Source organism: Xyrauchen texanus, chromosome 43 (genome assembly GCF_025860055.1).
Source record: "Xyrauchen texanus isolate HMW12.3.18 chromosome 43, RBS_HiC_50CHRs, whole genome shotgun sequence".
Lineage (NCBI taxonomy): Eukaryota > Metazoa > Chordata > Actinopteri > Cypriniformes > Catostomidae > Xyrauchen > Xyrauchen texanus.
In genome coordinates this window covers 15920443-15933386 of record NC_068318.1, presented here as the reverse complement: position 1 = coordinate 15933386, position 12944 = coordinate 15920443, and the positions used below count along the sequence as shown (strand labels likewise).

Below are 12944 nucleotides of genomic sequence, written 5' to 3'. Positions count from 1 at the left end.
GTCTTCCTGGGACGCCAAATGTACCTCTGAACCTGAGAAAAGGCCAATGTCAAGTTCGCAGACAGAATTTGCATCCCCCGCCCTGAAAATACAGGTATAAATGGAAGTGCCAGTCGGAATTTTTCTTCGTGGGTCGGAGCCCAACCCACTTGCGGGTACGAGCACACTCTACGAGAAGTGTGGCACCCTCGTGGGCACTGACCCATGGCACCTCCTTAGCAGACATCTGCAGAGCAGCGGGCTGGGCAACACCCAATACCTTTGCCAGATTTTACAATCTTAGGGTCTCGTCCTGTGTTTTGTCAGGTCCGAGCCGGTAGAACTTGGTAACGTGGCACAACCGACCGGGTGTCCGCTTGCACACAGCGCCCTTTACCAAGTTGATCCAGTGCGCCTTCTATCCCAGGCTAGCCACTAAGCGTCGCTCCCTGGATGTTCTCCTCCCTAGCCTTCTGGCCTGCGAATTCAGCAGAACAATTAGCATCCAGACCCACTACGAGTCACAGGTGCTCTGTACTGGGGTCGGGCTCCACGGGCTTAGTTCCCATTTCAGGCAAACTCCCCGTGATGTATTTCCCGCAATACGGTCCCCCTGTCGGCGGACCCATGTTTCCCTTGGGCAGCCCCGCTGCCCCGGTCGCCGTGCTTGTAAAGTCCCCCCTCATTGGGCTGGACCTACCACCGCGCCATTTCCGACGTACGGTTTCACAACCCTCGTGGTGTATTTGCCACATGTTACCTCCCCCTAGACTGGGCAGGATGTGGCCTCAACAGGCTCTGTTCCACCTGAAAGAATAGGACCGGGAAAGACCACCTTCCCTGACGCATTTCATAGTGTTAAGATAGCCCCAGCCGCTTCACGTCTTATGTGAGAGACATAGTGAGAGAGAAGGCCGTGGCTGCAGGGCTTGCTCCCATACTAGTCATGTAGCACCTCAGGGGTGCGGGGAACCTAAGGTCTGTATGTGACATCTCTTTGGGGGTGTTGGGGAGGGCTACGTGCAGCCAACACAGGTGCCTCTAGCATGCAGTAGCCTGCTCACACTTGTCTCGACAGTTCACGTAACATGGTCAGTGCGTGGCGTTTTTATATGGGACCCCTTGTGTGACTTCATTCGACACAGTATCGAGTGAGTGACAGAAAGGGAACATCATGGTTACAGTTGTGTCCTGTTGTGTAAAATCGACCACTCACATGAGATGAAGACTCCAGACATATCAGTAAACTTATAAAAGATGTTTTATTCTGCATGGAGAAGTCTGTCTGTCTGTCTTTTTTGGAGGGGGGTATGGCACAGTGATTAAGAAAAAAAAAAAGGCAAAGCGGTTACAGACCCCTGCTGTATATTTTTTGAAGGAACATTCCAGGTTAAATACAAGTTTAGATCAATTGAAACGATTTGTGGCATAATGTTGATTACAACAAAATTTCCTTTCGACTCGTCCCTCCTTTTCTTTAAACAAGCTAAATTCGAGGTTACAGAGAGGCACTTGCAATGAAAAAGAACAAGAGTGGTTAAAGGAAGAAATTTGAAGCTTATAATTTTATAAAAGCACTTGAATTCTTCTGTTAAAACTCATGTATTATTTGGTTTGTTGGCATTTAATCTTCATGGCAACGAAGTTGTAAAATTGGCTATACTTCACACAGAAAAGGTTAGTACATGTTTTTATTACACTAAAATCATGGTTACATGCATATTATTTATGTCACTATACTTTTGATACAATGAGTATATTAATGTGCCCATTCACTTCTATTGTAAGTGCCTCAATGGAAACAAGATTTGTGCTTTTTTTTATATATATATAAGAAAAGGACAGCCAAGTCAAAATAAATTTTTGTGGTAATCAATATTATGCCACAAATGCAGTCTATTGATCTTAACTTGTAATGAACCTGTAATAAACTTACCACGCACCCCCAAGGAGGTTACCCCATGTGATTCTACCCTCCCAAGCAACCAGGCTAATTTGGTTTGTTTGCTTTGGAGACCTGGCTAGAGTCACTCAGCAGACCCTGGATTTGAACTCGTGACTCCAGGGGTGGTAGTCAGTGTCAATACTCGCTGAGCTACCCAAGTTCCCCAAACTCTGCATTTTTAACCAAATCTAGTGAGTCCTCTATCTGTTACAGATAATAGTTTATTTTCTCATCAAGCAAATACAGTTAGAACAGATGCACTGAATTATGTCTTGGTTAACATGAAAACATATGACAGGAAATACCTCAGATTCAAAAACACTACAAAGTTATTGGCACTGACCATTTATTAACTTCCGACTGGAATAGGCAGATCACAGGCAAGAAATGCTGTTCCAATTGCTGTTATCATTACAACATGAACGCAATTCTGAGAACAATTTTAGAGTTTCAACTGATGTTAAGATGGAAATGAGAAGTCACATTAAAGTTTCGACAGTAGGCGTCTGTGCCCGGTCCCGTATTAGGCTAATTATGCCTCCGCCCTGCCACAGCGTCCCATGTACCGGAATACTGGCCGTTGGCCGGGGAGAGTGGTCGTTTCTCCGCAACTATTCCTGCTCCCACAAAAACTATCAACAGACCATCGGACGACAAAATTAGGGAACACTTATGATTAATTTTAGCTATCCTAGCTAATGTGATTTTCATGTGGGTTTTACCTTAAAATGCTTCCTATAATTATATATTGGGTCCTAGGAAAATCACTGCATCTTCACAGCTGGAAGGTAAATTGCACTGAACTGTAATGTTGTTTCCTTTTTCTCCATTGAAGAGACAATAATGTCAGGATTTCCACAACAATTATAATAGTCCTCCAGTGTCCATTGCGATGAAACAGCCCTTAACGATTAGACCTTGTTTGCCTCGAGAGCACAGTGTTGATGTGAGACAGGTCTTATTTACACATGAGACAAATCATTTTTATGAGAGTAAGTAGTGCCAGATTCACGTGAGTCACGAGAGAGAGCCAGAAGAGATCTCCAGCATGCATCTGATCATATCTGTACCACTATAAAGCAAGCAGCAGTTTTTTATAATTTTATGTATGGAGGATCTTTATTTTTATTATATATATTGAAAATTATAATCCTGCTAGTAATCCCAATTTTTACCAAATGTAACTATAATCTGAATATGTTGAGTTTTTATGTAACTGTAATGGATTAGTTACACATTTTTCTATCCTGATTACATAGCACCATTACAAGTATTCCTTTACTAACCAAGTCCGATACTAAGCATGAAATGCTGCTCCGTCTCTCTACCAACCAAGTGGTCCTTGGCCAGAAAAGACACTGAAGATGCCTGAAATAATGAGTTATGAAAGAAATGTTTCAAATTGCAGCTTATTTTACTACGTGTTAATTTTTTCACACTGGTTTTGGAAGGTCAAGTCAAGCACATTGATGCAGTGATGCAGTATTCAACGCAGTAAGCTCTGTATATTGCACATTTGGACAAATGTTGTAGGTCATCCAAGTATTCTATGCAAACAAAATATTCACATACAGTGCACAGAATACATCATAAATACTGCAGCAATAGTATGAGTAGTGCTATTCTGAACATAACCTCTGTGTTATACTGCTCATTTTGGCAGATTTAGTAGGTCATCAAGTACTCAATGCAAAGAGAAAATCTGCATTCTGTGCACAGTATACACACTAAAGTATATACTGCAGCAATGGCAAGAGAAGTATAGTAGTATGCTATTTTAAACAGCCAGAGCATGAATTTCAGATACTACACATCTATATCACCAACTGGCTTCGGAAACACACACGAGAGTGAAGGGGAAACAGTATGTAATCCTGCACGGGTCAGAGCTCAGAAACAAACGAGGTGTGCATGCTGCATTATCATTGGTTTGAATGAGTTCTCTGCTTCACTGCAGATTTAAAAAGGCACTTCTGATGGTTATTTTTAGCTTGTTCACATATCTCCCTTCTGTCTCTTTCACTTGTTCTGTCTCTCCAGCTTGATCCCAATAATTTAAGTAGCTATGTGTATGTTAATATTTGTAACATTTAAATGTACATGTTTGTAAGTTTGGATAGACACTAAAACTTAGAATATGGACATTTGAAAGCATCTAAAACGTAAAAATGTTTGCGGATTTACAGCTTTAGAAACAAACATTATTGACAAATCGATTATAAATATATAATGGTCACGAGACACTTGAGAGCATAGACATATAAATACATTTTATATGTCTATGCATGAGAGCCTGTGAGCATTCGACATCACTGCCGTAGAACCGCTGGCCGTAACATATTTTGAATTTTGAAATCGAAACCAAACCAACGACAGAAGTGACGGCACTGTGGCAAATGGAGACAGAGATTGTTGAATTATTGATATATCAAATGTCATGAAAAAACACGTTTTGTAGATAAAATTGGCATTAATGCAAAAATGTAGTGTCACATGACAGAGTTTGCCCCAATCGTTAGCCTGTGTTAATCATGACGATCTGTAAACGTGACACTTCCAGGAGTGCAACACAAATATCTTGTGCATGTTGAACAAATTAATGGCCACTGTTTGCGATTAATTTAATCGCAGTATCCATCCGTTTATTTATTAAAGTTTCTTTTCCACACCATTCAAAATAATAGACGGCAGTCATGGAATTAGCCCAGAGTATTTATATTTATATTTTTTTTGGAACACTTACTTGAATTTACTTCTATTAAATTATTGTTTAGTCTACTTTTGAAAAAATGCCAGGAAAATCCCCTGTATTAAATTAAATAAATTACCAAACGAAAAAGCATTAAATGAAACAAATAACTTACCAAACGAAAAAAAAAAAATTTGCTTTACCCTGTCCTGTAGATGAATAAAGTCGGCTGGATGACGTTCTCAGAATGTTCTACACTTTTTTTAAGACTATAAATTATCAGAACTATTCGTCCAATGCTGAGTTCACTTTCAGAAAACGAGCTTTTGAACATTTTAAAACGTTTAAATATTTAAAATCTAACCATCTTTACCTAGGATCACATTTAGTGCTTCTTCAGAAAATATACATTTGAATGTTGAAGCTAAAATTAAATTAAGATGATAATCATGTTCAGTTGGTCATTACAAGTTGCTGGAGAAATATATGGGATATAATGCAGTTGTGATGGTGATGCTTTTGAATAGATGATTGTTCAAAATATTGAATATCATGAATGTATCATATGTAAACCCTGATATTACACTGTATCATTTATGCACACATCATATACACATCGATTGATGGTCCTTATACTGAGACAGAAATTTTCCCCATTACATTTGCCGGCAGGTTGCCAGCTTGAACAGAGCCATGACAATCCGCTTTCAGGTCAGAACCGGTGCCAATAGGTTCAACATCAGGACCAATACTACAGTCCTATCAGAACTGTTCCCTTCTGATTGTGTTTATTTGTGAAATTAAAATGATAGTAAACTGGCTCATTTTAAAAAATTGTCTCAACACTCTCCCCATTTTACCAAAACTTCGGAGGAAAAAAATGAGGGACATCTGTGAGGCAAATTAGCGATAAACACATTTCTGAATGGAAACGGCTTCAGGGCAGATTTCTTTTGTGCTAAACCAAAACCTATGTGACAAAGTGTTTTTTTAGGCATGATGTCATCATGCACACCCATCTTATCGATAAAAGGCCATTTGAATGGATACGGGCAGAAGGCGGCAAATGTCGTAATTTATATTTATAATTTTTATATTATAAATTAAATGTAATTAACTGATTAATTCTATGTATTATTCAATATTAATACATTCAAACAGTACACGTAATCATTTGTACATTTATATAGGTGTTAATAAGTAAAATTATGAAGTTTAGATGCTCTTAATATGTCGATATTATACATTTCAGTGTCTATGCAAATTTAAGAGAACGTACGTTTGTTTGAACCAAACTTTACTTAAGAATACATATGAATTATCATGAGATCCCCTTGGTCTCTCCCTCTACCTCTCCCCCCTTTTCTCTGGCCGTTCTTTTATCTCTCTGCATTCTCTCTCACTGTTTAAAGGTGCAAAGGCATATAGCTCACAATTCTGTCTGGTGTGTGTGTGTGTGTGTGTGTATGTTAGTATGTGCACTGGATAAAGGGTCCGATTTTGAGCTAAACCTGCTTTTATGATGCAGAACGCTGTTCTGCCTTTTTTGCTTCATTTGTGCATTTTGTTGCCTGTTTGAAAATGTTTCATCCAATCCAATCATCCAATGTGGCCGGAATGGCAAGACACACATACACTAATATGTAATCTTCTTCACCGCTGTAGAAAACCCTCTTTAAAGCAGAATAGAGAGAAAGCGAGAGAGATAATGCACTGAAAGGTTACTTTTATTCATCCATGTAACAAAATTGCTCATCAGTGGTAATAATGATCCGTTTTGTATTCTTTCTCTGCAGGGTCTGAGTGCATATACATGTGTTTTTTCTATTTATGAATGTTTATAAAGTGTGTATTTTATCATGGGGTTTGTTTGAAATTTCATACCACCATACTACCTTTACTGTTTGTACAGAAAGCAGTATGTATACAGCGAGTAGTATACACATTTTCTGTATGCATAGAACCCACTTGCCAAAATGTGCAGTATGCAACAGAGCATATTGTATGTAATACTGTATACCATTACGTAATATGCTCCACTTCCGTGTGACAAATGAACCAGTAATATTAGCTATGATTTTTAACATCTTTTTCATAATTTTTTAATGAACGAAATTGGATTGAAAATGCAAAATGCAACCCCAATTCTGAAAAGGTTGGGACAGGGTGGAAAATGCAAAAAATAAAAATAAATAAAAATAAAAAGAGTGATTTGTAAATTCTATTCACCCTGTGCTATACTGAAAGCACTACAACAACACATTATTTGACAGTTAAAAGGTTCAAAGACTCAAGTCAATTCTCAGTGTGTAAATGGCTGGGGAATTCCTTTGTCAATCAACAACATTCACCGCTGCATCCACAGATGCAAGTTAAGGCTTTACTATGCAAAGAAGAAGTCACACATCAACACTGTCCAAAAAATTCCACCAACTTCTCTGGGCTCATCTGAGATGGATAATAGAAGAGTATAATCATGTTTTTTGTTCTGACGAGTCCACATTTCAAATGCATTCCAACTGAGAATCTGTGATGCATATTATGTAGCTCAAAACGTGGCAATGAAGGGCCTGTACAATTGCGCAGCTGAAGACCTGCATTATGGATGAATGGGGGAAAATTCTGCTTGCTAAACTTAAGAAACCTGTGAATTCAATGCCCAAATACTTAATAAGTGACATTAGAAGAAATGGTAATGCTATACAGTTGTAAACACTGTCGAACTTTTTTTGGAGCATGTTGCAATTATCTGATTTGAAATGAGTGTTTATTTAAAAAACAAAAAACGATTACATTTACAAGACAAAATATAAAGTTATGTGTTGTTGCAGTGCTTTCAATAAAGCACAAGGTGAATAACATTTACAAATCACTCCTTTTTGTCTTTATTAGCGTTTTCCATACTGTCCAAACTTTTTCAGAATTGGGGTTGTAATTTTAAGTTATTTAGTAACTAAATAACACTCATGTGAAATGCAGCTTACTAAGTGTTTGAAAAATGTAATGTTTTGCATACACTTTAAAAAAATTGCATGCCATATTCAGTGAATACTGCACAGTACATAGTAAGCATAAGGCTGTTATTACACTCCAAACGAACACTTCTGTATGTTCAGAAAAGAATACTAGCTTAGTACTTACTACAAATACCATGCAGTATACAACGCACCCTGCTTACTACTATCAATTAATTAAAACAGTAGTTTGTTACAGTGTTGTCACATGACGTCAGTACATTTTTCACAATTAAGCGAGAGCCTTCCAGTAATCATCTTGGAAATAAAAAGGGTTATTTAGCATTTTTAATTACATTTTTTTGTAAGCTGTGTTACAATGTGTAACATTTAGCAGTCCAATCAAAGAATGAGTCAAGAAAGATGTTGTTAAAAATCACGGTTGATATTACATCCAGTTTATTCATCACACTGGAAACACACACTATTGCAATTGTAAGAGCAGTACGGTAGTATACTATGTCAAACACAGCTTAAGTAATGCTCTGCTTTAGACACAGCACACAAATAATCTAAACAGTGTGTCTCTCTTTTCTATTCACACCCCAGCTGGCATGAGGACAGTTAATAAAGAAGCCTTTTGATTAGTGTATGAAACAAACACACTTGAGAACACAAACATGCCAAAACTAGCCCAATTACTACTTTTAATCTCCACAAGTGAATGCTTCATTTACCTTCTTAGTCTGTTCAGATTTATATTCAGTCTTTCAGTCTTAAATAAACAGTGTGACCTTCTGCATTAAAAAGGAAGGAAGTGGCCCTGACATGAGCAAAGAATGCTGTAAACCCACCTCTTTGTAGAAACAGCCCAAATCCCTTACACCATGCCTGAAACCTTCCATGTAAACCCTATGCATAGCATCTAAACCTAGCTTGAAACTGTAGCATTACTTAAGCGTGCTGTAATGTCATTACTAACAGCTTGAAAATGTAGCCATAATTGGGTATTTTTTACAGTTTAGTGCCACTGAAAGTGGCATATAGGCTTTCACTTCTTCCAGATTGGGCTATTGTGATTCTTATATCCTTGGTATAATTTTTCAAAATCTTTAAACTGATGTAGAGCAGAACTCCTTCTAGAGTAAGCTTCTAAAGTTTCGGCTATAAGTCTTCCTTATTGAATTATTGTGATTTTTCTCTCCTAGATAAGGTCATTTTCTAATGTGTTAAGCAAAGTAGAGCAGAACACCACATCTAGACACTAATGACCCTAAAATACTCTAAAAGCTCAGAAAATGAAGAAAGTAAATCAATATTCCTCTAAAATCTCACTGATGGCTTCATATAATTCACAAAATAGATTATACATTTCAATAACTAAGCTCTATACGATCATACATCCACTACAACTTTTTTATTGTTTTACCTTTCTTTCTTTTACTACAAACTTTTCTATGTCCTCAATTCCTCAGGTTCCCAGACAAACACTTTCCCTTATAACAAATACAGAGATGGCACTTTTCTGTTTCATTTGACTACAGCATTAATTAGTTTTGATTTACAAAACTGTTCTTTGAATGAAGAGCATTAGTGGCAAAATGAAGTCAAATCTTTGTATGTCTGATGTTAAGGAAGTCAAACGCCATTAGCTCTCTCGCATCTCGTGACTGATCATCATTGACGTCCAATCTTTTGCAAAGTAATGATTTAAATATAGGTCTGCTTCTACACAATACGCAAAGCTATAAAATGGCTTCAGAAGATTTGGAATATAATGTCTTATAGTCTGCTGTTATTTATGGTGCTTAATTGATGCTTGATGCTATGGTGCTTGACCATAAATGATGACAAATGTTTTTATTTTCATTTTTCACCCGGCTGTGTTGACAAGGTTTAGAAAGGAGACATTAAAAACATGTTGCACTTACCCAGAACGCCCAATCTGTAGTTCATAGTGATGACAATCACGTTTCCATAAGCTGCAAGAACGCTCGCATCAAACATGTTTCCAGTTCCCTCCATGTATGAGCCACCATGGATAAACAACATCACAGGCTTCTTCCGGCGATCTCTAATATCTGCGTAAAGCACAGACGTGCACAGAAAACATTCAATCAAACCCAATGCACAGCCAGGTTTAACATAATATCCAATACTAATGCTTCAGCTTTAGTTCTGTTAAATAAATAGCAATGATCTGTGATCTGCTTAGCTAATTAAAGTTTCATATGAAAGCAAATGCAGGTTCTGTTAATTTCTACACTGTTCATTTCTTTCAATTTCCAGTAAAAAACTGCCAGCTGTGTTGCCAGAACAAAGCTGCCAGAATTTTATACTTAAAAATTCAGTGATGATGTTTTAGGCATGAGGGGATGTCATTTTATTGCCTGCACATATACAGTTCATAAGAGTATATATCATTATATGATACAATGGAAATGAATCTATTTCAATAAAACACAATGAAATGTGATGGGTCATGCAGGGACTTCTAGGAATGCCCAGTTATTGATTTTCACTGTAATTTTTATGTATTGTCTTGTTAAACATAATTAAAGCACACACACACACACACACACACACACACACACACACACACACACATACACACACCGATCAGCCACAACATTAAAACCACCTGCCTAATATTGTGTAGGTCCCCCTCGTGCTGCCAAAACAGCGCCAACTTGCATGTCAGAATATAATTCTGATGTGTTGTTGTTGTTGTTGTTGATACTTTATTGATCCTTTGCAGGAAATTATATTGTCACGGCAGCTTTAACACTCAATAACAATACATAATACATAACAATAATACCTATATTGAATAATCAGTAACAGATGCATATTCAAAACAGGATATTCAATAGCAGAATTAATAACAGTATATTCAGTAACAGGTGAATATTCATAAATCATTAAACATTCTGATGGCCGCTGGTACAAAGGACTTCCTGGTACGTTCAGACTTGCACTTTGGTGCGATCAATCTATGGCTAAAGGTGCTCTTGTTGATCACCCCAAGAGCATGGATTGGATGTAAGGGATTGTCCATGATTGATTTTAGTTTAGAGGGTATTCTTTTCTCAACCACATACTGGATCATATAAAATTCAGTCCCCACAACCGATCCTGCTTTCTTTATCAATTTGTTGACTCGATTTAGATCTCCCATGCGAGCACCCTCTCCCCAGCACACCACAGCAAAGAACAGAGCACTTGCCACCACTGTCTGATAGACGTTACACAGTAAAGGACGGCAGATGTTAAATGACCTAAGCCTTCTTAGAAAATAAAGTCGCCTTTGACCCTTCTTATACACTGTCTCCATGTGGCTCTTCCAGTCCAGCTTATCATCAAGGTAAACACCGAGATATCTGTGGCTGGAGACCATCTCCACTTCACTGCCCTGGATGGCGATTGGGGTTAACGGTGTCTTCTTCCTCCTCCTAAAATCCACAACCATCTCCTTTGTTTTTAAGATGTTAAGTTGGAGATGGTTGTGGTCGTTCCAACCCACAAACTCCTTAATAGTTCTCCTGTACTCCTCCTCCTCACCTCCTTTAATTAGGCCAACCACCGACCGTATCGTCTGAAAATTTCTGGAGGAAGCAACTGCCACTATTGTACTGGAAGTCTGCTGTATAGATAGTAAACAGTAACGGGCCAGCACAGTTCCTTGCGGCACCTCAGTATTACTCAGAATAGTATTAGAAACACTATTCTGCAGACGCACGTACTGTGGTCTACTGGATAAATAGTTCATACACCACTGGACCAATGTTGAATCCAGCTGCATCCTCCTCATCTTCTCACACAACAGTCGGGGCTGGATCGTATTGAAGGCGCTTGAGAAGTCGAAAAACGTGAATCTCACAGATGCATCAGAGGTGTCCAGATGTGCATGAGTTCTTTGTAGCATGTAAATAAGGGCATCATCCACACCCATGTTGGACTGGTATGCAAACTGCAACGGATCCACGTAGTTTGACATACAGGCCTTGATGTAAGAAAAGACCTGTCTCTCGAACGTCTTCATGATATGTGAGGTGAGTGCTACAGGTCTGTAATCGTTATGGTTAGATGGATATCTCTTCTTTGGAATTGGAATCAAACAGGATGTTTTCCACAGTTTCGGGACCTTTTGTAGGTGCAGACTTAAATTAAACAGGTATGTAAAAATACCACTCAACTGGGTAGAACATGTCCTCAACAGTCTGGGCCCAATATCATCAGGCCCCACTGCTTTTCCCAGCTTCAGACGGTCCAGTTCACCCTTAACCTGAGATTGATTTAACACCGTTGGTACAGTTAGAGAAAAGTTGGAGTCAAGAGAGGTCTTTTGGGAGATTATGATGTCACTGATGGAAGAAAGGGGAGAGAGGGGAGACGATATCATAGATGGGATGATTGAGGGACGGGAAACTGAGAATGTGAGAATGTGATATTCTTCTCACCACAATTGTACAGAGCAGTTATCTGAGTTACCGTAAACTTTGTCAGTTCAAACCAGTCCGGCCATTCTCTGTTGACCTCTTTCATCAACAAGGCATTTCCGTCCACAGAACTGCTGCTCACTGGATGTTTTTTGTGTTTGGCGCCATTCTGAGTAAATTCTAGAGACTGTTGTGTGTGAAAATCCCAGGAGATCAGCAGTTACAGAAATACTCAAACCAGCCCATCTGAGACCAACAATCATCAATGCGATTACCTAATCAGCCAATCGTGTGGCCGCAGTGCAGTGCATAAAATCATGCAGATATGGGTCAGGAGCTTCAATTAATGTTCACATCAACCATCAGAATGGGTAAAAAATGTGATCTCAGTGATTTGGACCATGGCATGATTGTTGGTCTCAGATGGGCTGGTTTGAGTATTTCTCAAGCATCGACGGCTCCTCTGTGGAGATCGTCAGGAGCACCAAATTCCTTGGTGTTCACCAGGTGGAGAACCTCACCTGGTCCCTCAACACCAGCTCTATCACCAAGAAAGCCCAGCAGCGTCTCTACTTTCTTCGAAGGCTGAGGAAAGCACATCTCCCACCCCCCATCCTCACTACATTCTATAGAGGGACTATTGAGAGCATCCTGATCAGCTGCATCACTGCCTGGTTTGGGACTTGCACCGTTTCAGAGCACAAAGCCCTGCAGAGGATAGTGAGAACAGCTGAGAAGATCATTGGGATCTCTCTTCCCTCCATCAAAGACATTTACAAAAAACACTGTATCCGCAAAGCAACCAGCATTGTGGATGACCCCACACACCCCTCACACAAACTCTTTATCCTCCTGCCGTCTGGCAAGAGGTACCGAAGCATTCGGGCCCTCACGGCCAGACTGTGTAACAGCTTCCTCCCCCAAGCCATCAGACTCCT

General features: G+C 39.1%; 1 protein-coding gene across 3 annotated transcripts in view; it reads right to left on the bottom strand.

The window, feature by feature from the left end:
• Positions 1 to 12944, bottom strand: part of LOC127635630 (neuroligin-2-like) — a 121742-nt gene that overhangs the window by 25618 nt on the left and 83180 nt on the right. For all 3 annotated transcript variants that reach the window (XM_052115786.1, XM_052115787.1, XM_052115788.1), the window contains one exon: positions 9499 to 9648. In XM_052115786.1, the coding sequence (XP_051971746.1) occupies positions 9499 to 9648 (150 nt within the window). The remainder of the gene's footprint in view (positions 1 to 9498; positions 9649 to 12944) is intronic.